This window comes from Melozone crissalis, unplaced genomic scaffold (assembly GCF_028551555.1).
Source record: "Melozone crissalis strain CALT ecotype California unplaced genomic scaffold, PUWL_Pcris_2 ptg000045l_1, whole genome shotgun sequence".
Lineage (NCBI taxonomy): Eukaryota > Metazoa > Chordata > Aves > Passeriformes > Passerellidae > Melozone > Melozone crissalis.
This window is the reverse complement of record NW_026535823.1, coordinates 12,208,640-12,231,192: the sequence shown is the minus strand read 5'-3', so window position 1 is coordinate 12,231,192 and position 22,553 is coordinate 12,208,640. Positions and strand designations below refer to the sequence as shown.

Here is a 22,553-nt window from a genome sequence, read left to right as displayed (position 1 = left end):
TCCACCCGCGGCTGCCGCACTGGATGGGCGAAGGCGGCTGCGCATGTGCCGCCAGCGCCTCCCCGCCCGGGCGGGGCGGGAGCCCGAGGGGCAGCGCCGGGGCGGGCCCGGGCCGCCCCCTCCCCACGGGGGCTGCGGGCGCCGCGTCAGGCGGGGTCGCTCGAGGTGGGTCCGGCCTGGGGTGGGGCGGCTTCGGGAGCGCGGACAGGCCCAGCCCAGCCCAGCCTTAGCCCGGCGGCAGCGGGAGGAGGAGGCTTGGGGGGGAGCGTTTCCCGCGGTCAGGGGGCGCCGGCGGCGCTGGGAAAGGCTGGGAAAGGGCGGTGTCCCTCGGCCGCGGGTCCACCCGCCCCGGCGTCGCCGCTCTCCACTGCGTGGCCGGACGGGCCCGCTGCGGTGTCGCCGGGGAAGGTCGGGATCAGCTCCGCGTGTCTCGTCTGTGAGGGGGCTGAGGAGCCGCCCGGATGCAGGGGAGCCCCGCCGGCCGGGGTCGCGGTGACTGGAGCACGGAGCGCTGCCGAGGAGGCGGGCTGAGCATCCCCCGCCCCGTGCATTTGTCATTCCAAATTTAAATCGGGTCTATATATAACTTTGAGAATACTCGGGTAAAAAAATGACAAAGCCTTTAAAATAGTTGAAGGCCTGGTCACGTAACCACTGTAATAGCAGCAAGAGTAGCGATTTGCGCTAGAGACCATCTCCTGTCTTGCTCACACGTACCTGGGCTGTTTTGGGGCGCTCACAGAACCCCTGTAACAGTGGCTGCGTGGAGGGAACATTAGTCACGGGAGGAAGCAGCGACTGCGTGATTAATGACTCAAACAGGACTGGATGGGTTGGCGGCTTCCGAGCGCGGGGCTGAGGGTGCGGCCGTGCTGTGAGGGGAGCCCGGCGGAGGCTGCGCCTGCCTCGGCACGGGCACTGTCTGTGTCATCGGTGACCCGCGGCGTCACAGGGCGGGAATCGCCACGTCTAGGCAGCAAATAGTTATTGTAGCCTATTGTGGATATATTGTTATTGTATGTGTGTATATATGTGTATATCTACATGTATATATGTATATAAAAACTATATGTATGGTTTGGAGTAATGTCTAAGTCTGCCCTTCTTCCCCTAAAGAAGAATTAGACAAATTCTAAGCATGACATAGTAAGATTTCAAATAATATTCCGGCCAGACTATTATTTCTTTGTGTTTCAGGGGGACTGTGAATTGATCTGCACAGATTTTTCCATTGCTGTGTGTCTGTGTGTGCTTCTAGCACTTCTGGTGCTCAGGGAGACAAACACCACGATTATGAGGCAAGAGTACTTCACAGTTTTACTGACATGTAGCCATATTAATTAGTAATGAGTAATGAAGAGGTTGTGGAGGTCAACATTTGAAGAAATTGTAGCTGAGTATTCCCCATACACTCTCTGGGATGGGATTCCCAAATTGTCATGCATACCACTCATAACTGGGAGCTGATGTGGGCAGTACTCAGCAGAATGGAGGGGAGGAGGAAAGTTGAGAAATCCTTGCTTTCAGATTCTGAAATCTGAATTTCCCAGATCCTCTGCAGCAGAAATAGTAATAATAATGCCAAATTAATATACACTTGGAAAATGTTCTCTATTAAGAAAGACTATATGCTTAGTTTTCAACAATTAATATTTGCACATTTTCCTAAATTATTTTTATGCGTACTCTGGAAATAAGTAACATTACACACTTCACATTATTTTAACTATTTTTTACACTGCCAATAGAAATTTTTTAAAAATTCTTCCTGCATATTTAATAACAAACACCTGAAATTCTTAAGCTTTAAAATGTCAAATGATTTGTGCTAAGAAGAAAAAAAAGAATTATGTTCCAGATCCAAATTAATTTGTTGTATGACTGAGAAAATACCTCAGAATTAGATCAGTCTGTAGGAAAACGTTTAGAAACACTGTAGGGCCATTATTTAGCTATAATGCAGTTTTTTGTGGGTGCAGCACTTGTGGTGATGAAACCTGTTCAGAGTTTCATCAGCAATCAAAGTGGGGTAACTGCAATCAAAGTGGGGTTTCACTTGCTTAGTGCTCTTAAAAGAGAATGCATGAATATAAAATCTAATATAAGTGCAAAAGAAGACATTACCACCAGTTGCTGGAGTGCCTGTGCCAGTTCTTCTACTTTTGCAAACATGCCAAAATGCCATCTTGCTTATTGCATTGTCAAAGATATCAACAGCCAAAATGGAAAATATTAAAAACTGCTCTAATTGCTCAGAGTAAATAAACAGGAAAACTGAATGAGGAGTCATCCCTTTCTGCTCTGATCCTGTTTATACATCTTGAAATATTTTAAATAGTGATACTTTCCTGTATGCAAGCTTTCTGCTGCACAGTGTTCTATACTTTAGCGTTAATTCAGAGCAGAAAGGCAAAGTATTAAAACAAGCATCTCACAGATTTTTATTTTTTACCTTCTTTCTCCCTTCCTTTCGCCTCCCTCTACCCCAAATTAGAATCCCATTTGATTCGTTTTAGCCTGTGATTACATCATAAGCCTGATTGTTCACTGTCATGTGTCTGGCCATTTTCACAGTGGGTGTACCAAGCCTGTAGTGAGCATCAGGCAAAGGAACCAATATGACCATGAAGCTGTGAATAATGGTGTGGATGGAAGTTCTAATAGTTCTAACCTTTGGAGATAGTGGAACGAGTCCTGACTAACAATTTCATACATTTTTTCCACTTGTTTTAAGATTCACTTAGCTTCTCAAGAGGCTATGTGTAGAATAGAGCCTGTAGGCTAATTTCAGGGCAGCACTAGAGTACTGAAGTTATACTGAACACTGAGTTATTCCAGTGTTCAATCTGGAATAACATTTCATGCATAGTTTCTTCCTTTGCAACACTTGATGGTAAAGGCAAAGTAAAATGTGTTAAGTTAGAAATACCTTGGCTGTTTTTGCAGAGGCACTGTCTGTAGCCAGACTGGGTGCTAGTGAACAGCCAGTTTATCAGGCTACCTATGGAGATTAGCAAAAACATTCCCACTTCAGTTTAGGTTCATATTAGGGCAAATCCACAAACACAGCAGTTCACAGTAACTATTCTGCTGAGTAATGCTTCACTTTTGAGGTTGGAAACAGACTTGGAATAACACTGTGGGCATATTACCTTTAATTGCTGTTATCAAATTTGCCTAATTAAGATGATCCCATCTGTTTTCCTGAGCTTAGAGGATATCAGTCATGATAAAGTGGTTTGGCTGAGGGGAGGGGTGCACCCTGTGGCCTGTAACCTCTGCAGTGAGGCTGCATGCATGACTTGATGTGGTGCTGTCAGTGTGCAAACCAAGAACCAGTCATGTCCCAGGGGGATCCCTGAGGAATGTGCTTGTTGACTTCAGCAGGTTTTGTGTTACATATATGAAGTTAAACAGGTAATCTATAAATCATTGTGTGAGATTATTACAGCCAAAGGATGACTTATGAAATGGAACTATTGATATTTTAGCCTCTTCATTAAATATATTTCTTTACAGGTAGTGGTAAAACTGTAACAGTTAAGAAATTTTATTTTTAAATAGCAATCCAGTGGCTATAAGCAATCTAGGAGACTCCTGGAGTGTGTAGAGACATTTTCCTGGTCCAGGCATCACAGAAGAGAAGGATTATGGGTGCTGGTGCTTACCAATGCAGATGAGCTCATTAGAGGGGCCAAGATTGGTGAAAGCCTGGACTGCAGTGACCGCTCCCTGGTGGAGATTGTGAGGATTGTGAGCCTGGCAAGGAGCTAAGTTGGGACCCCAAACTTTGAAGGAACAGACTTCTAGTTGTTTAGGAGTTGGTGAATATGATTCCCTGGAAAACTGTCCATAGGGATAAAGAAGCTGACCAGAGCTGGCAGCTCTTAAAAATATTTTTCTTAAACCTAGATGATCTTTAAGGTCCCATCCAACCCAGGCTATTCTGTGATAATTAATTGAATGATTAGCTGAATGATTAAAGTGCTTTGCCATTATTACTAACATGCATATATGTAGTTTCTGCAAGCTAGGAGTTTTCTCAGAGCATATTTTGGAAGGGAATGTGCTCTTCCTGTTTCAGGATGATACAAAAGTACAAGAACAGTTACATAAGTACTGTCTTTCAAATTGTTCTATTATTTTGTGATCAGAAAGTGCTGAGGGAATAAAACAGTTTACCAACTTTATACATTCTAGTAGTCATGAGCCAAAGGGAAAATGAAGGTTTGTATGACATTTTACTTGAATCATCTGTGATTTTTGATACAATTAAAACGAAAAGAAGGAAAATTGGCATAATAGCTACTTTAGCACATTACTGCTACTGAAATCTGCACAATGAAAAAGTTGCTCAATGAAAATCAGGTGTGGCACCCAACAGTCACTTCTCTTATTATTTGGACACTACTGGTTTCATTTCCTTAACCTGACTTTGACCTAATGTAGCTCTGCAAAACCTCGATCTCCCTCAACACTCAGGACTGCCTCGTTTCTTTTGTCCTTTTCTCTGTTTACTTTGGTGTCTTCTTTTCTAAGATTTTAAATTTTGCTTCTGATTTTTAAAATCTGATTTCCAGTTTTCCACTGGCTTCTTTTGTGTTCTTCCCATCTAGTGGAATTGCTCTTGTTCTAGGGGGTTTTAGATGAGCTGTCTTCCCACATATGCTGTGCAATACTCCCTAATTCCAGGGCTTTCTTCTTCTTGACATTCCACCATTGCCAGGTTGTCTGTGATGAAAAAAATACCCTGCTATAACTTGTATTTTTTACTATAAACTTTAAAACATATGGAAAAGATCCTACCCTCTTCATTAAGTGAAAGATCTGCACTATATCTTTATGACCACCTACTGCCTGACATGTTTTCTATGGAAAATTCTGAGGGTAATTTTTAATGAATATAATCTTTAAATGGCTTGGCTGCACTGTAAAATAGATGTATGGTGGGAAACTTGCATTCAGAAAAATACTTTGTACAAAAATAAAGCACCATGTTATTATTGTTGTTAGGTAATGCTTTATTTGCATCCCAGTTTAGAGGAAAATGGACATGACTAGTTTTCAAACTGTACATTCAGGTAAAAGAAGTTTAAATCAGTAACACTTTTTCACTAAGTCTGAATGAGAGTGAATACAAAATAGTGCACTTCTTCATGCTGTGACTGGCTTTTTTTGTGCTGCTTCTACATGTGAAGGAAGATCTGAACATTCATAAAAGCTCATTTGTTTTGAGCATATACATAATTTATTGGAAGAACATGAATAGACTTCAGTTTCCCATGTTTTGGCCCTGCTTCCAGTTTTCACTGAAGCTCATGTGTGTCTGAATGAGAGCAGCAGTAAAGAGAATGCTATGTTTGAACAGTAGATTTCTGGTATCATTTCATTGCACTGAAATTCTTTCTTTTTCCCGAAGAGTTGCTAAAGAAGATGAATGAGGAAGGGAAAGCAAGGGAATAGCATGGAAGACTACCCAGTAAAGTTGGTTTGGTAGGTTTTTTTTGCCTTTGAAACATCATAATCCAAATTTTCTCTGATACTTTTAGGGAGTTTCCGTTTCCCTTAAATTACTGAGAAATTGCATGTTATTGAGGATTTTTTTGTTACTTTAGGGAGCTGCTGTACATGGCTGGTAACTGTTTAAAAATCAGCCCTGGAAAGTGTATATCAAAGATTATTATTGTAACCATTTATGCATGCTTAGTAAGGTCATCACAACCTGAGTGTATAGAACTCTGTTACATTTAATTCTCTTCTGGCATAACTTAATTTGTTTATAATACTTTCTCAGTAGCTTTAAAGAGTGTTTGCCTTATGATTCATTTGAAAACATGTTCAAGATAGAAAAATGTATGGGATATCTAAGCCATGTACAGAACAATTTCATTCAAATATTCAAATATTCCCCAATTTTAATATATATGAGAAACATGGAAAGAACAACAATTATTTCAATACTAGCCTTAAACCAAATGTGTGTGTATATATATATTTAGCAATAAAATCTTGGCTCCAACAAAGATTTTTTTTAAGTTCAGGTTAATCCTATGTGTTGCTCCCATTTGAAATCACTGATGCTACAGACATGATTAAATATAACGGTATATAGAATTGGTTTTCTGGATTAAAGGTGTCATGCAGTTTATTTGGAATTGAAAAAAAAAAACCTAGGTGGTCTCTTTCTTGTGGAAAGTTTCAAAAGAGAAATGAAGTACAAAAGTTTGCACATCTCTGGTTATTCTGTCCTCCTGTGGTATTCTTGCCCTACAATACACATGGCTCCATTAAAGCCTGGAGAGTTATCTCTGCTATCTCACCTGGGCAGGGAGCAGTCTCTGTTCCACTTGGTGGCACAAAGAAGAGAAATGTCCATCATTTTCATGGGTGTTGGGAACTCTCTGATCACCAGTCTGGTTGAATGTGGATGAAGGAAGGAGGCCCTGGCCTTGCTGCTCAGGGTGTGTGTGAGCCCCAGGTGTGATGGCCACTGCCCTGGAAGCAGCCTGAGACAGAAAAAGTACCCCTGGGACCCCCAGTTCAGCACAGTCAGAAAGTCCCCCCTAATCCAGGGTTTGTTCTCACAGCCACAGTTCCGTTCTTATGGATGGTAATTCACTAAAGGAGTGGAGAATCACCCTGGGGGAGAGGATGCTGGCAGGCACCGGGTTGAATCAAGGGGATCATTCCATGAAACAACAAAAGTAACACCTGGAGATTTTATACAAGGAGGGAAACTTGCTGGGATTTATACCTATTACCTTTGATCTGGCAAGTCTCTGTATTTGTGTCAAACTCTTTCCTCCTTTTTTATTTGTTCCTAACAGAAATGAAGCAAGTGCCAGATTGGAGAATGTAGGGCAACAGAACAGATTTCACTGCAATGTGCCAGTGTGTGATACAGATCCAGCTGGTTCAGATGAGTGAGTATTTTGCTATGCATTGGGCAACTGTTGAAATGGGGTATTTGAAAGTCTCTGTTGCAGTTGGTAGTCTGCACTTTCAGAAGTGGGAGAAGCAGTAAGTCATGGTCCCCAAAGTGTTGAGGAAGCAAAAACAGTCTCAGTAAGAAAGCGTGATCAAGGTAGAAGGCACGTAGCCGCGCTTTATTTTCTTTTACCACCAAGGTCTTCAGTGGTATTGTACTGGTATAATTAGGAATAAAACTTGACTTTTTGGGGTAAAGAGATGAACTGGAGATGCAATAGTTCAGTAGGAACAGAAAAAAAGCCCAAACCACATGCTATTTATGTTGTAGCACATCATAGGATTTCTAGTCAAAGATATCATGCAAATGCTGAACAAACTGATGAACCATTGTAGTTCAGAGTGAGAATAATACAGGTGTTAGATATTGTAAGACTAGGCAAAGGGTAACAAAGAAAGGCTTAGATTACTATATTGCTCTGATTTTGTTATCTAAGAGAGCCTGTCCCACAGAAATGTCCTCACTGCAGCTAGAGAACAGGTTCCTTGTGTATCAGCAGCAGGTTAGGAGCCATCTGAATGGAGATGGTGTGTCTGGGCTTCTGCTGGCTCTTTAATCATTAAAGGATGACATGCCATGCTTCCCAGGGCCAACACCCTCTTGTAACCACTGACTCCCTTTGTGGCTCCTTGCAGAGCAGACAGTGGCAGTAAGACAGAAGCCTTTTGGCAACCTTGCCTTTTTAGACAAGTTGCAGTTAATGCAAACTCTCCAAGTATGGTAATGTCTCTATACACCCAGCATGTTAGCTGAATTGCAAATAATTTCAAAGCAACTGTGGTTTCATAGACTTCTGTAGTTTTGATTTGTCTTGAACTGTAAGGTAGTTAGAGATATTTTGGGGGATAATGTGATCTAGGGGAGAAAAAGCCAAGTTAGGAAAATCAGCAGAAACTTATTTAAGATACTCTGTCTCTAGGTTTTTTTCTGGCTCTGTTCTTTCTAGTGTTTCCTTTGAAATGACCTCACCATATATATTAAGAAAAGTTTATAATATATTGATATTGATGATATTTATATGTTTTTATTATCTCCTTTTAGTTTTGAATTGCTGGGAGGTTTATTCCTTATGGGTGTAAGCCTAAGCCACCAATTCCTTTCCAGTATCAGTCAACTCAGTATTGTATCCTTCTTGTTTCTTGACACCTGGCTATTACCTGATAGAAAACTTCCTTAGCTTGGGCTGAAATCTGTTTTGTGCCTGAAATCTCATTTCTGTATATCTTGCTAGTTGCCACAGGAAAGAATGTTGCTTTGGCCAGGAACTCTACAAAATTACCTGGTTGTAATGGGTCAAGAGGCAAAAATGAAATGGGTATGCTGAAATTGGACTTTTGTGTGGCTCAAAGCTTTGAATCATTTGTTCAAAAACAAAACAAAACCAACCTGACATAATTTAACATTTAAATTCTGGGCTAAATGTTAAATAGCCAGGTTTTTTCACAACCTGGCATTATACCCAGGTCAGCTGAGTTGTATTAAGAATTAGCACAGATTTATTCCACTGAATTGTTTGGCAGATAAAATAAGGAGTGTTTCATGTGTATTTCATAAAGTCTTCCTTAAAAAGAAAACACACTTCAGTGAAATCTTGACCATACAGCACAAAGTCTCCTTTCACACTGCAGTACTTGAGACTTATTTAATATCCAAGAGTTAGAAAACATAAAATTATCTGGGGTGCAAAACTTGATAAACACAAATTTTCTATCAATAAAGCAAGAGAAATACATGCAGTGCTAAAGTGTTTACTTTGTTTAGTGTAAATTTATTTTAGTCCAAAACTCAAAAATGTCTTTTAAAGCTTGTAATCTGAATTCTTTTGAACAGGGTATCATGCTGGAATTTTTTGCCACCAAGTTACAGATCCCAGAAAAATAAGGTTTGCATGAAAAGTTCTTGGCAGATCTCTCTTGGAACAGCACAAACAACACTGCTTAACAAGGAGGCATTCATTATTTCTGTCTTGTTACCCTCTGCTATTACAGTTACCAGCTGTAAGGTTCCTGGCATCTTTGAATCTTCCTAAAAAAAAGCATGGGGAGCAGTCATTCAAGGATGATACTGAGAAATATGTTGCATTTTTCAGGTTTACTTTTGTTTTTAATAGCCATTGTGCTTTATCAAGTTGAGCTAATGCATTATCTGCATGTTTTCAAAACAAACAAAGTTTAGGAAAGTAACAATTGCAGAAGGACAAACCTGTTGGTCTCACTTTAGCAGTCTGAGATCCTTGAGTGTGCGATTAAAAAAGTGTTGTTTCAGCCTTTCTGTGCCCTTCAGTGATTTTTTGGAGAGGGATTGAACTAGGGCAATTTAATCCTTCAACAACAGACAGAGGGAGCACCAAATGTAATGTAGGGAAGCATGAAGGCTAAACCAGTTGGTTAATACTGGCATCAGTTTTAACAAGAGAATTGATAAAAAGTCTGGTTTGTAGCAGCTCTCTTGCATGTATTCTAGACCTTTCTTGCAGTGGTTTCTGCTGCTAAAACCAGCAGTGTTGGTAGGAGCTTTAGTGGTGGAAAGAAAAATTTGTTAGCCATTTACTCAAAAGGTTTATGCCATAAATCTTGTCTTCAGTTTGTCATAGTATTGGATTTTGACTCCGTTTCCTTCACTCCCTATGAATGCAATTATACCTATTATGTATAGGTATAATTATAATACAAATATGTACCTATTATATTTGTCATACTTGCTGATTAATTAGAAAAGTCTTAATCTCTTAAGTTACATAATTGAAATGAGAGTTTATTGAAGAGCAGGTGGCAACACACGTTGGACACAGGTTATCTGACAAGCTGGAACTGGATGATTCCTCTTGTCTCTTGTGGAATTTCTTTTTTTCTCTCCCATCCTTTTGTGTGAGACCCCAAAGGAGGAGGAAAAAAAGGTTTACTTTCAGTAAGTGCATGTTGTGTGAATGTTATCTTACTGTTAGAACAGATGCCAATCTCTTTTGCCTCCAAACAGACTTACTAATTGGAACACAAATATATCCTCTCAGAAAGAAAAACAGATTAACAGAAAAGAAGAGAACTTTTAATTCTTAATTCTAATTACATTATATTTCAAGATTTATTTAATCTTGTTAATTTCCACCTGAATTCTCCAACAGTCTGGGTTATAGTTTGCTGCCTACTGAAGTCCCTGGAATCTGGCAATTGTGTTTGCAATCTTTTGATCAAATCCTTGCTCTCTAAGTCTCAGAGACCTAACAGAGGTTTGTAAGTTTAAATTTGTTTAAATGACTCTCATACCCTAAAATCATTCCTTTTAATTGCAAGAAGCTAGACTATCTTGTACACAAAGGTTGGGAATTGTAGTCACTGTAGTTTTTATAGCTGTGCTAACAATATGATGATACTGAATTAGGGAGTCCTACAGTTTTCAAAGTAAATATTATGTGCAGTACTTGAGCATATAATCACATACATTAATTATGTTCATAATTTTTTCATGAATTGCCCTATAAAGTTATTTCCCTATGGACTATTGGCATTAAATGCTGAAGCTTCAGGGCAGGATTGCTGTTATTTTTCATTTTAATTTTTTTTTTCTTTAGAAAGGAAAAATTATACCTTCTCAGTAATATGCTTTAAAATAATTAGATTATTTTTTAAGTTCAAGTTTCACTGTGGATTTCTGCAGAGACTTAATATTGGCCAATGTTTCCTTAGAATGTGGCTCTTCAAACAGAATGCTCAGGAAGCCTGAAAAAATTAGTTCAAATATTTTTTTACTGATGATTTACTTTCAAAAATGAAGGATTTGCCTGTTTAGTTTAAATGAAATTAGAAAAACTAGGCCTCAGAATAAGTATACTGCATGTAATACCTGTACAATCAGGACATTTTCACAAGAATATTAATTGTCTAGTTAATGGTTAGCCACAATTATTTGTTTTTAGATTATCTGGATTTTTCCTGTGTGGTTCCTTAAAAGCTGCAATTCAGAAACCAGTGGAGTAATTGACTCACTGGTTCCTTCAATCAAAGAACTATTCATTAAATACACTTTGGGTTAGAGCTGCAGTTGATTTCCTACCTAAAAAATATGCTGAGTGGCTTCAAAATCCCCAAGCATTACATAAACAGAACAATATTTAACAAGAACAATATTTAGTTTTATGGCATCAGGTGGAGCAGACACAGACACCAGTTCCCAAGTAAACATACTGTGGCTTCCATGGCTCCTGAATGGAAAGACATTCTCCCTCCTTTCCACCCAAGAAGTGGATATTTTGTTAACTCCAATTATATGTATTAAAGTGTGGCATACTTGAAAAAAAAACCCACAGAGAATAATTTTTTCATTCTTTAATTGACATCTTCATAAACCTAATGTTCTTCATTATAATGTTATTGAACAGCAGCAGCAAGGCTCTGGAATTCCTAGTTTAGAATAATGTAACATGGGATACATATTGAGATATTTGAAGGAATTAATAGCTTAAAGAAAACCCAAAGCTGTTCCTCTGGATGTGATTTTAGACACATTTTAAGTGTCAGATCGGTCAGTCCTGGCACTTGCCACTTGAGGGAGTGATGCACAGGTGCTGGTGGGACTCCAGTTTCAGTCCACTCTCAGCAGATTTGCACGTGCTGGGAGCTCACTCAAGGTGGAAAACTCTCACATTGTGTGAAGATATTTTGGCTACAAAGGAAACTCGAAATGCTCTGTATTAAAATGTTTTGGACAGTTCCCCTTTGGGATGGTTTCATCTGTTCCTCACACCCCTGTGTGGAACTTGGCCTTGCCTGCCAGATGTGAGGAGGTGCACAGAGGTTTGGTTCTGGGGCAGTTTGGTTCAGGTTGGATCTAACAGGGTCTCTGTGGGTGGCATCGCTGTGGGGAGCTGGGGTGCATGGCACAGCCAGGCAGCTCTTTGCAGTGCTTCTGATGCTGCCTCTGAATTAGTGCATGGAATGCCTGTTTCTTATGGATTTACTGGGCCTGGGAGTAGAGGGATTTCAGTCTTCTGCTTTAATCCAGTCTTGTTTTACTGAATTATTTATTATTTGCAAGTGCTGGGAAAGATTGATTCATGCTTCAAAAGAAAGGCTGTGAGATGTTATAGGGCAAATGCCTGTTTTTAAACTGAGGGCAGGAATCCTTTCTGTATATTTGATATCTAAACCTTGAGTGAACATGAAAAAATCTTGATATAATTTAAAATAGACCAAAAAGTGGGATACTTACTATAAATAATCTGTTTGTTATGGTTTTCATTATTTCTTTTGACTTTTAATCAATAGTTGCTGTCTTTGTTATTCTAACAGAAATGTGCATAAAATTGAAATAATCTGTTGCTATATATTTAGGTAGTAAATCTGTCAGTATGTATGGGTCTTTTTGTACATGTGGGGTTGTGTGTGCTTTGTTACATTTCTGTAGCTCCTAATATTTACTTTAGAAGTTACTCTGAAGAGACACTTTAGTTATATAAGGACTATGTTTGTGCAGGGGTTTCTAATAACAATACGTGATACCTTCCTGAGCAGCTATTGTACACATGAGTGTGGGCAAGATGGGAATATTTAAAGTCTTTGAGTTTTACCAACTCATTTAAATAACGTTAACACTTTCCTTTATGACACCCCCAGATAAATTGTCCAGAAAGAGCAAAAATTACTGTCCATAATTGCTCATGGATTTCTAGCAGGACTTAAATCCACCTTTATTCAGCCAGTGCTTGAACTAACTAGTTTTTAGGAGGAAAAATATGAAGACAAACCCCTTTGTAGCATATCTGAGAGCATCTTGTCTGGGACATGTAATGTACTCTAAAGGTACAAAAATTGGAATTCAAAAATCCTATTAAAATGCCATTCACCTCAGATCTGATTAGCAGCATCAAGAGCTGAGAGGATGGGAATTAAATTCCCCAAGGCACCTCTTACTCTTACATATTTCATCATTCTGAAAGAAAACTTAGGCAAGTGACTGAACCAGAATGTTTATGCTTTAGTTCAGGAAAAAAATATTTATTCAATGAACTCACAAAGTACAATATCTGTTTCAGAAGAGGTTTTGTTACATCTATACTGATTAACTTCTCCATGTAAATAAAGAATAACCTACTACATTGTGTGAGCAGTGAGCACCTTTTATAAAGCACATTATAATTTTTGTTGGAAGAAATAATGAACTATCAATAGCTGTCCAGCCTTTACAAGCCACTCAAGGCATAGTAGCTCTATTGTTACCTGTTATTAGTCATCTCTTTTTCAGACTGTTGAGTCTACATAGTTGTTTCTTGCATGGAAGCTGTTTCATGCTTTTGAATATCCACAGAGTGCTTTTCTAAAATTTTTTTCAATTTCTACTGTAGTCTTTCTCACTCAAGAGGAGAATTTCCTACCTTAGTTTTTTCTTACTGCTGTTGCACACTGAAAAAATTAGAAAAAACAGATATATATAAGTTGTTTGCATTTTGGTGCATGGACTGTATAGGGTATGAAACATCTCTTATACTATTAAATATTGTTGAAATACTGGTCTTTGTTTAGCAAATGATATTTTGAATTCCAGGAAATGACCTTGTAAAAATGGAAGTAAGTAAAGGAAATTTGCTTCTGTTAGGGAGGGAAAATGAAGGAAAGTTAGTGCAAACAAAGGGGAATGACAGAGGCTGAATCAGAGAAAGGTGGGGATTTTCACAGGAATGTATGGAGTGTGGGTGGAAGGTGCCTGCAAATTTGTAAGTCTAGTGATGCCCACTTTCCAAATGTTCAATAATCTTTTCAATTCTTTTCAATTCTTTGTTTGATCTCTGTATACTTTCAAGCCTAATCAACAAGAAGGGAAATTTAATTCATGGAACAAAGAGCAGCTAACAAACAAGCTCTAAGTGATGTCCAGGTGTTAGAAAAACAAATTACTTGTTGGTAGAATTACCTTGTCACGGGGCAGGGCTTGACATGTTCCACTGACCTCAGACCTGTGGGAAGGTTGGCAAAGCCTGGGAAGAAGGAAGTTCACTGATACTGGACACAAAGAATGCAGGATTTACAGGAACGCAGGATTCACCGGAATTCCCAAGATAAGGAAGAAACTAATAAAGACAACTCAGGATTGTGCTGAGTCAGCAGTCTCATGGCCCACCAACCCAAAAGAGAAAGACTGAGCATGGGGACTAATTAGCACGAGAAATGAGGGAATCATTAATAACAGAAATAGAATTCAGATAATTAAGAGAACCGTGTAACTTGTAGCCAATGAACTCGAATTTCTTTGTCGGCTAGAATGTATAAATAGTGAAAAGTTTTGATAATTGGCGCGCTTGGTTTGTGGAGTACCACCGCGCACACAGGCTTGCGCAACTCTGAGATAAATAATCAATGTCTCGAATGTGTAAATATTGCCTTGCTGCACGCTGGGCAGCGAACGCGATTTTAGTGGGTAACAACCGCGCCTGCGGCCCCCATCGCAGGCCGAGCCCGGCAGTCGCGGCCTGCTCCCGCCCGGCGGAGCGCGCAGGCCCGGCCGCTGCGCTGCGCTGCGCTGCGCTGCCCTGCCCTGCCCTGCCCTGCCCGCCGGGCGCTGTGGGCGGGAGCGGCCCCGTGCGGCCGCCGCCATTTTGTGCGGGAGGCGGTGGCGGCCTGGCGGCAGCGGTTCATGAGCCGGGGGGGCCGGGGCTGCACTCCGCCTGCGGCAGCGGGCACGGCTGTCGGGCAGGAAAGCCCTCGTGCCGCTCTGTTCTCCCGTGTGGTGTGTGGCTCTTGCCGGATAACAGGGCTGGGAGAGGCTGCCGGGGTCCCGAGCAGCGTCCGCCAGCCCTTCACTTTGCGTCAGCGCTGCCCTCGCCGAGAGGCTGCTGGGCGTGCAGAGAGGTTCGTTGCTGGAGATTCCCATTAGGCGCGAAAATCCAATGGTGATATTTGGGTTCTGGCCCGGGAGCGCGGCGGAGCTGCGGCCCCGGAACCGCTGTCCGGCCGCGGAGCTCTGCGGGCCGGCGCTGCTGCTCCGTCCTCGGACTGCTCCCGGTTACACAAACACAGCTCACTGTGCACGCTGACATAGCTTGGGGTGCTTAAAAAAGATAGTGTAAGAAGAAGTTCGTAGAGATTGGTAGGCACAGTGCAATTTTCTCAGAATAAAATTGCCGTGGTTTGTGTACTTTTTTACTGATTGTACGATAGCAAACGATTGGTGAGCATATCTGATGCTTTTGAAGACAAATACTGAAAGTTTCAGAATATAAAATATGGTTATGTTTTAACAATATGTCTTGTATTACAGTGTATGTTTGGCAAATTGATGGTGTGAGTCTTCGCTTGTTTCTGGACATTGAACAAGCAGAGCTGAACTCTAAACAAATCTCAAAAGTTTGCGCTTAATTTTAAGTGGACTTTAAAAAGAGCAGCTAAAAGAGTGACCTTGGATGGATCCTGTATTGGATTTGACATCCTTTCCAAAACTGGTAGTTTTATTTAGTTTAGGTTGGGTGGGTTTTTTCCATACCTTTGAAGAGTGTTTGCATCTGTGGTTTCATCTTAGAAATAGGTGAACTCTCCCAGGATTTAAATATGACTGGCTTGCAAAATTGATAAATTTCCACACGGTGAAAAGCAAAGTTCTCACTCAGCTGCAAAGGCTGAATACTGACAATAATTAACTGTATTCTATATATTCTTCTTCACATTTGCATCAACATTGTTACAATCAAGATAATTTTTAAACAAGACATATTATAGATCTTTTCAGAGATTGACAGTTGGTTTCTGTGTTTGCCAATACTTGGTAGATTTTTTTTTTTTGGTGGTAACAAAGTAAAATGTACCTTTTCCAGTAGTAGTAGTGTCTAACAACTGTAACCATTTTCTTTCTAGTGTGCTGAAGCATGTTTTTACCACGATCTGTTAAAGTCAAGAGGACTGCTGATGAGGACAAAAGTTGTACAGCTAAGAAAAGTAAACTGTCTTCTGGAGGATCTTCACTAGGGGAAACCCCAGAGTTCCAGGACTGTAAGTCAGTTAGAACAGAAACTTCTGCTTCAACAGACAATTCAAGTGAAATTGTACAAGAACACGCAGAACCTGCAGCTGCAGACCTTGGTGTTGCTAGTACAGCATTGGCACAGGACAGCCAAAATACCGAGGATGATGGCTCTCTGGAAGAACCTATCAAATCCTTCAGCAAATCCCAGCGCTGGGCGGAGCCTGGAGAACCCGTGTGTGTTGTGTGTGGCCGCTACGGGGAGTACATCTGCGATGAAACAGATGAAGATGTTTGTAGTTTGGAATGTAAAGCCAAGCACCTTCTACAAACTCAAGCAAAGGAAAAGCAGCTAACTTCTGATCAAGCCACAGATTCTCAAGCAGAAGCTCACCTGCTTAATACACCTTATTTCTACAAAGATCATTCCTTTATTTTAGGTTTGCAAGAGGAGCAGGTTGAGAACCTTAAACTGCAGCTGGGTATTGCTGTCCAGGGCCAGCAAGTTCCAAGACCTATTGTAGAGTTTGAACACTGTGGTTTTCCTGAAACTTTAAACAATAATTTAAAGAATTCTGGCTATGAAGTCCCAACTCCCATCCAAATGCAAATGATCCCTGTTGGACTGTTAGGGAGGGATATTCTGGCAAGTGCTGACACGGGCTCTGGAAAGACAGCAGCTTTCCTGCTTCCTGTTATTATGAAGGTTTTGAAAGAGGTAATGAAACTTCAGATAGTTAGAGAAAGCAGTTTGCAGCTTTGTCTGTTGGATTCCCAATGTAATGCAGAATGTGATTGCAGTGTTTTTCATTAACATTCAGTGATTTATTTGACTTTTCATTGGTCAATCACTTGGTTCTTGGAGGGGGGAGGTGCTAATTATTTTTAATTAAATTGAATGTTTTTTCACTTTGGTCAGGAGATGAAGCAACTCTATCAATATTACCTATTACACAGTTCCTGCTTGTTGAGAAGTTAATTAAATTCTGTGGTAGACTTCCTAAATGACTTAAAATAGAAAGTGAAAATAATTCCAGGTCCTCTCTAAGTTCTTCCTGTATCTTCATGTATCAAATGGCTCAAAGAGATTTGCTGGAATTTGTATAACTTCACAGAGTAATTTCTCTTGCAATATATTTGGTTGACTGTCAGATAATTACAGGAAATTGGGGTAAAAAAATTCTGAAATCCTGTAGTTACACAGTCTCCACTTTTATACAGTGGGAAAAAAAATTAAGAAAACTGCTTTGTAAGGACATGAACGTATGATTAGAAGCAATGGCAGTGAGTATTCTGTACCTTGTGTGTGGTTCAGAACTGTTTTCTGCTTTACAGGATTTATTCAAAAAGGGATGCATATGTATTGGATATATATTGGATATATATTTGATGTATTAGAGAATTTGGGACATGATTCTACTGATGCTCTGCACTGTTTAGATACTTTTACAGAATGTATATACACACAAATGTGTATAACTTTTTTCAAATGAATAATTGAAAGATTATTTAAGTAACTCTTTTTTTCTTTGAAGTACTTTAGCAACTCCTAAACTCTAGTTTAAGAACAAAAGCATTATGTAGAAGTAGGTAAGAAAAGGTGTATACACTCCAGCAGTTCCTCTGTCTGATTATCATTAAAGTCTGCAAGACAGATACATGTTTATAGCAATATGTGCAAAATTGGGGTCTCAATGAAAAATGCATCTGTACACAATCTTTTTCATGCTTCATCTTTAGGTCACTGTACAAGTTAATCTATATATTGAGAAGTAATTTTATTTTGCTGCTTAAAATAATTCTCATTTTTAATGCAAAAGACTGGGAAATTTGAAAGCTTTTTATCTAAACAATAATGCAATTCCAAATTAATCAGATTTTTCCTTTCCTTTCTAGACAGAAACTCCATGTGCCCTTATTTTGGCACCAACGAGGGAGCTGGCAATTCAGATTGAGCACCAGGCGAAGGAGCTGATGGCTGGGTTACCCAACATGAGGACAGCTCTGCTGGTGGGAGGTTTGCCCCTGCCCCCGCAGCTGCACCGCCTCAGGCAGAGTGTCAAGGTGAGCTCGGACCCAGAGTGCAGAGCCACGCTGTCAACATTCACAGGAAACAGAAATGTGACTGCTGACACCTATGAACACACAGAGATGGCTTTCTCCTAAGCCTGAGCTACTGAAACATTTGTTACCGCCTGAAAATTTAGTTGCACAATTTTTGAAAAACTTTTTCACTTCTGGTTAAACATCTAATAGCTTTTTTGTATGTTTGTTTGTTTTTAAAAAGTTACATTCTGATATTGTTGCTTTCAAAGACTGAAATATGCCAGTATTTCACACAAGGAGTTGTAATTGTTTTTCATGCAGATTTTATTTCTTGTAACTTTTCTCCATTAAAGTTTTGATAGGTCCATTTCCTCTTAGCGCTTCATAATTTATAAGTTTTCTAGAAGTTTTATTACTTACTTGAGTGCAGGTAATTTCATTCATTACTGCCATTGTTATGTATGTGATGGAGTTTTATGGTTTTTCTGGGATGGTCCTCTGTCCTTTCATGGAATTTCTTACTCCCGTGGGGTTTTTTCCTCCCTCTTTTTTTTTTTTTTTCAGGTGATAATAGCAACACCTGGAAGACTTCTTGAGATTTTAAAGCAAAGTTCTGTTCAACTGCATGGCATAAAAATTGTAGTGGTGGATGAAGTAAGTATTTATCAGATCTCTATTACCTACACAGGGGTCCTGGCAGAGTAATGTGAGTGGCTAATCTCACTTATTAAACATACAGAGTGTTTGATATAAAAATAGAATATATTTCTTAAGAGACAGTTTTATTTTTTGACACAGTTTGAAATGTGTTTAAACAACAAATGTTCTATTGCTGTAAAGTTAGGTACAGGATAATACTGTTGAGCCAGTGTGAACCATTTGTTTTTAATTTTCTGACTTAGCTTTTCTTCTGACTGTAAATGCTCCTGCTTTTGGAATGTTACATGTTACATTATGATTCTTTTGTCAATTTAAGCTTGGAATCCTGCTGTTCATGGAAAAAAAAGTGGTACAACTGTAATATTTTTCATTTAGGTGGATACCATGCTAAAAATGGGTTTCCAGCAGCAGGTGTTGGATATTTTGGAAAACATCGCTCATGATCATCAAACCATCCTGGTGTCAGCCACGATTCCAGTGGGCATTGAGCACTTGGCAAATCAGCTTCTGCACAATTTTGTCAGAATAACAATTGGAGACAAGAATCTGCCATGTTCCAATGTTCGACAAATTATCTTGTGGGTAGAAGAACCATCTAAAAAGAAAAAGCTGTTTGAAATACTGAATGTAAGTTTAATATTTTTCTCATAAGAGCAATTTATAAAAGGATTCATATATTTCCAAATCTCTGTCAGGTTTTCATCTCATGATCAGGACAAAATGAATCCATGCTGATGATGAACAGCCAGGTATTGTAATCCCTTTTTAAATAAACACTTTAATTTTACAGGATAACAAGCTCTTCAAGCCTCCAGTGTTGGTGTTTGTGGACTGTAAACTAGGAGCAGATCTGTTGAGTGATGCTGTTCATAAGATTACAGGATTGCAGTGCACAGCTATGCATTCTGAAAAGTCTCAGGTGGAAAGAACAGACATATTACAGGTTTGTGCCTACTCAAGTTCAGGGTGTCTGGTAAATTTCAAATGGCCTTTTTTTAAAATGTGGCTTCATTTGAATGACTGAAGTCATAATGGACTGCTTTTCTGCAGTAATACCTGAGGTATTGCTGGGGGAGATGAGAGACAGACAGGACTAAGCAAAACTGTAGATAATAATCCTGTTTTAAATGTAGATAAATACAGAGACTGTTTCTCTGATTATCAGTTACAATTAAATGCTTATTTAAATTCCCATTTCAAATAATATTTGCAATTAAAATTGTGGGTTGGTTCTCTCTTTGGTTATCTCTCTGAATTATATTCCTGTTTAAATCAAGAATACAGGGAGCCATTCTCTCTTCCAACAATAGAATAATCCCACTGGGTGTGATCTTACACCAAATAACTAGATGTTAACCCATGCTTGGAGAGGTTCAAAATACAAATAAGGAAAGAAGAATTAATTGTAGGTTGTTCCTTCCTTGCCAGGGATTACTTCAAGAGAAGTATGAAGTTATAGTAAGTACTGGAGTCCTTGGACGAGGGCTTGACCTTGTCAATGTCAAACTGGTGGTGAATTTTGATATGCCTTCAAGTATGGATGAATATGTACACCAGGTAAATAAATAAATAAATTGCTAATGATTTATTTGAAAAGTATATTGGAATATGACAGCCAGCTATGGAAATGTTAATGTAAACAGAAAGATAATTTTCCTCTTCAGAATTATTTTTATAGGAAAGGAAAAATGGTGCTGGATGTCTCTTCTGTAAGTCTCTTATGTAAATTACTCAAATCTAGAATACTGTTCCTATTATCTCCTATATAAGTTACTAAAACCTAGAAGAATGTTTTTAAATTACTTACTTTTGCAGTGTATTTCTTTCTGTTTTGTACTCTCTTATATCATTTTGTGTCTATAGAAAACAAAGTTTACCATTTTTTTATTGTATGAAGATTGGCCAAATGCCCCTCTTGCAGGTGCAGCTTATCTGCAGTGTGGGATATGCATTAATAGTCAGGACAGCAGTCATGAACTTGATTTCTTCACCTGTTTCTAGTCAAGATATTTTTTCTATGGATTTCGTGCTTTAGAAGAGATGGCCTGTGAGTTTCACGTGTGTGCGCGTTTATGTGCACAGTCCAGCCCTACTTCAGCTGGCACATCAAGAGAACTCATTCTTGCCCTCTCTGTGGCATGAGGAAGACACAGTGCTACTGTGTGCAGTTCTGGGAACAGCAGCTGTGGGAAAGGGCAGCAAACTGGAGGGAGTCCAGGTGAAGTCAGGGGCTGGCACACGTGACACTTGAGGACAGGCTCAACTGGGCTTGTTTGGGCTACTCTGGAGACTTAATTGCTGTCTACATTCGGGTGATTACAGAGGAGACAGAGCCAGACTGGCCTTGAGGATGCCCAGGGAAAGGACAAGAGCCAGCAGTTGTAGCTTTCTGCAAGGGAAATTGTGGCCTCATAGCAGGGAGAAAGGTCCCATACTGCCTGAAAATCCTTTGTGCTTCAGACACTGGAAACAAGGCCCTGAGGGAGCTGATCTGACTTTGAAGTAAAACTGGTTCCAAACAGATGAGGAGGACCTCTGGAAGTTATCCACTGTCATGAACTCCTCAAGTAGCCTGTGTTGTTAACTGCAAAATTCCCCTCTTGTTTTTAAATATCTTTCTGCTAAAGTTTCAAGCATGTATTAAGTAAATAAAGATGCTCTTTTTCTAGCATCAAAACTGTACCAATATCAACATGTTAGCTGTTTCTGAATAGAGAGTCGTTGTAGACTTTATTCTAATTTTTCAAGCATTTTAGAGAATATTGGTAAATAATTTAAAGTTACTAGGACATTGAAAGTAAAGGGCATTTTTGTGGCCATGCTGACACATATTGTGCTTGATATGAAGTATAATTATTTGGCATCTTTAGTATTGTTTAAAACCTTTTGTTTGGATCAGATTTACTGTACAGATACAAAATACAGATTTGCTTCATATCTCAATACAATATCAGTCTTCTGGTATGTCACATAAACAAGTCATAATTTTAAATGCATTTCAGCTACAGCTTCAGATCTACACATCCTGAATTCAGGAAGCTTAAATACCCTTGTGCTTAGAGGATGAGAGCGATTTGGTCCTGTCACTTATGTTTACTTGCTGTTCTATAAGAAAATAAACTTCTGAGACAACTGGAAGGACTTCCATGTAATATTGCTAACTTAAACTGAATTTATGCTTTTTCAGGTTGGAAGAGCAGGGAGATTGGGTCACAATGGAACTGCAATTACTTTTATCAATAACAACAGCAAGAAGCTCTTTTGGGATGTTGTGAAGAGAGTGAAACCCACAGGCACCATTCTTCCCCCACAGCTGCTTAATTCCCCATATCTGCATGACCAGAAGAGAAGGGAACAACAGAGACTTAAACAGTTACATAATAACCTTGTAACAGGAGACAATATTATGGACATTATTAAAAAACACAACAAAAATAATTCTCAGAGGTAATAAAGGCATATTTATCTAATTACAATAAAAGTATGATTAAAAATAAATACGAAATGTTGTCTTGCATATTGCATTTTAAAAAGAAATTTGTACAGTTTTTAAGAAGTCTCCTTTTTATCTCATCTTTATTTTGAAATACTGGCTATTGTGTGCTTGAATTACTATAGTACCTAGTAAAAGTACTCTGGAACCCTTTTTCAAAACCAGTAGTCCTTGGTCTTGCTGGCAAGGAAAAAAAATTAATGGCAGATTAGCCTCTGAAAATCCTTTCCTGTTAGCTTAAATAAAATCTTCCACTGGAAAATGTTTCTCCAATTCCTCAGTATGCTGTCTTGGGCTTTATTAAGAACATATATGTAAGTTTTGTTTGTAAACATACTGAAACTCTATTAGAGCCTGTGTACCAGCTGCAAGTTCTGTTGAAGGACTTTGCAAAAAAAAAAATAGTTTGTTATTAGTGTAAGT

At 39.3% G+C, this 22,553-nt stretch overlaps 1 protein-coding gene across 2 annotated transcripts; it reads left to right on the top strand.

Moving 5' to 3' along the window:
• Positions 1–78: 78 nt before the first annotated feature.
• Positions 79–22,134, top strand: DDX59 (DEAD-box helicase 59). Of its 2 annotated transcripts, XM_054285818.1 has the most exons (9): positions 79–165; positions 6,828–6,923; positions 15,826–16,649; positions 17,828–17,995; positions 18,542–18,631; positions 19,013–19,264; positions 19,428–19,580; positions 20,066–20,194; positions 21,825–22,134. In XM_054285818.1, exons 3-9 carry the CDS (start codon positions 15,837–15,839, stop codon positions 22,086–22,088), a joined length of 1,869 nt encoding a protein of 622 aa, XP_054141793.1. In that variant the 5' UTR covers positions 79–165; positions 6,828–6,923; positions 15,826–15,836; the 3' UTR covers positions 22,089–22,134. The 2 variants fall into 2 exon arrangements, with proteins under 2 accessions (XP_054141793.1, XP_054141794.1); XM_054285819.1 differs by lacking the exons at positions 79–165; positions 6,828–6,923 and adding an exon at positions 14,626–14,826.
• Positions 22,135–22,553: the final 419 nt, after the last annotated feature.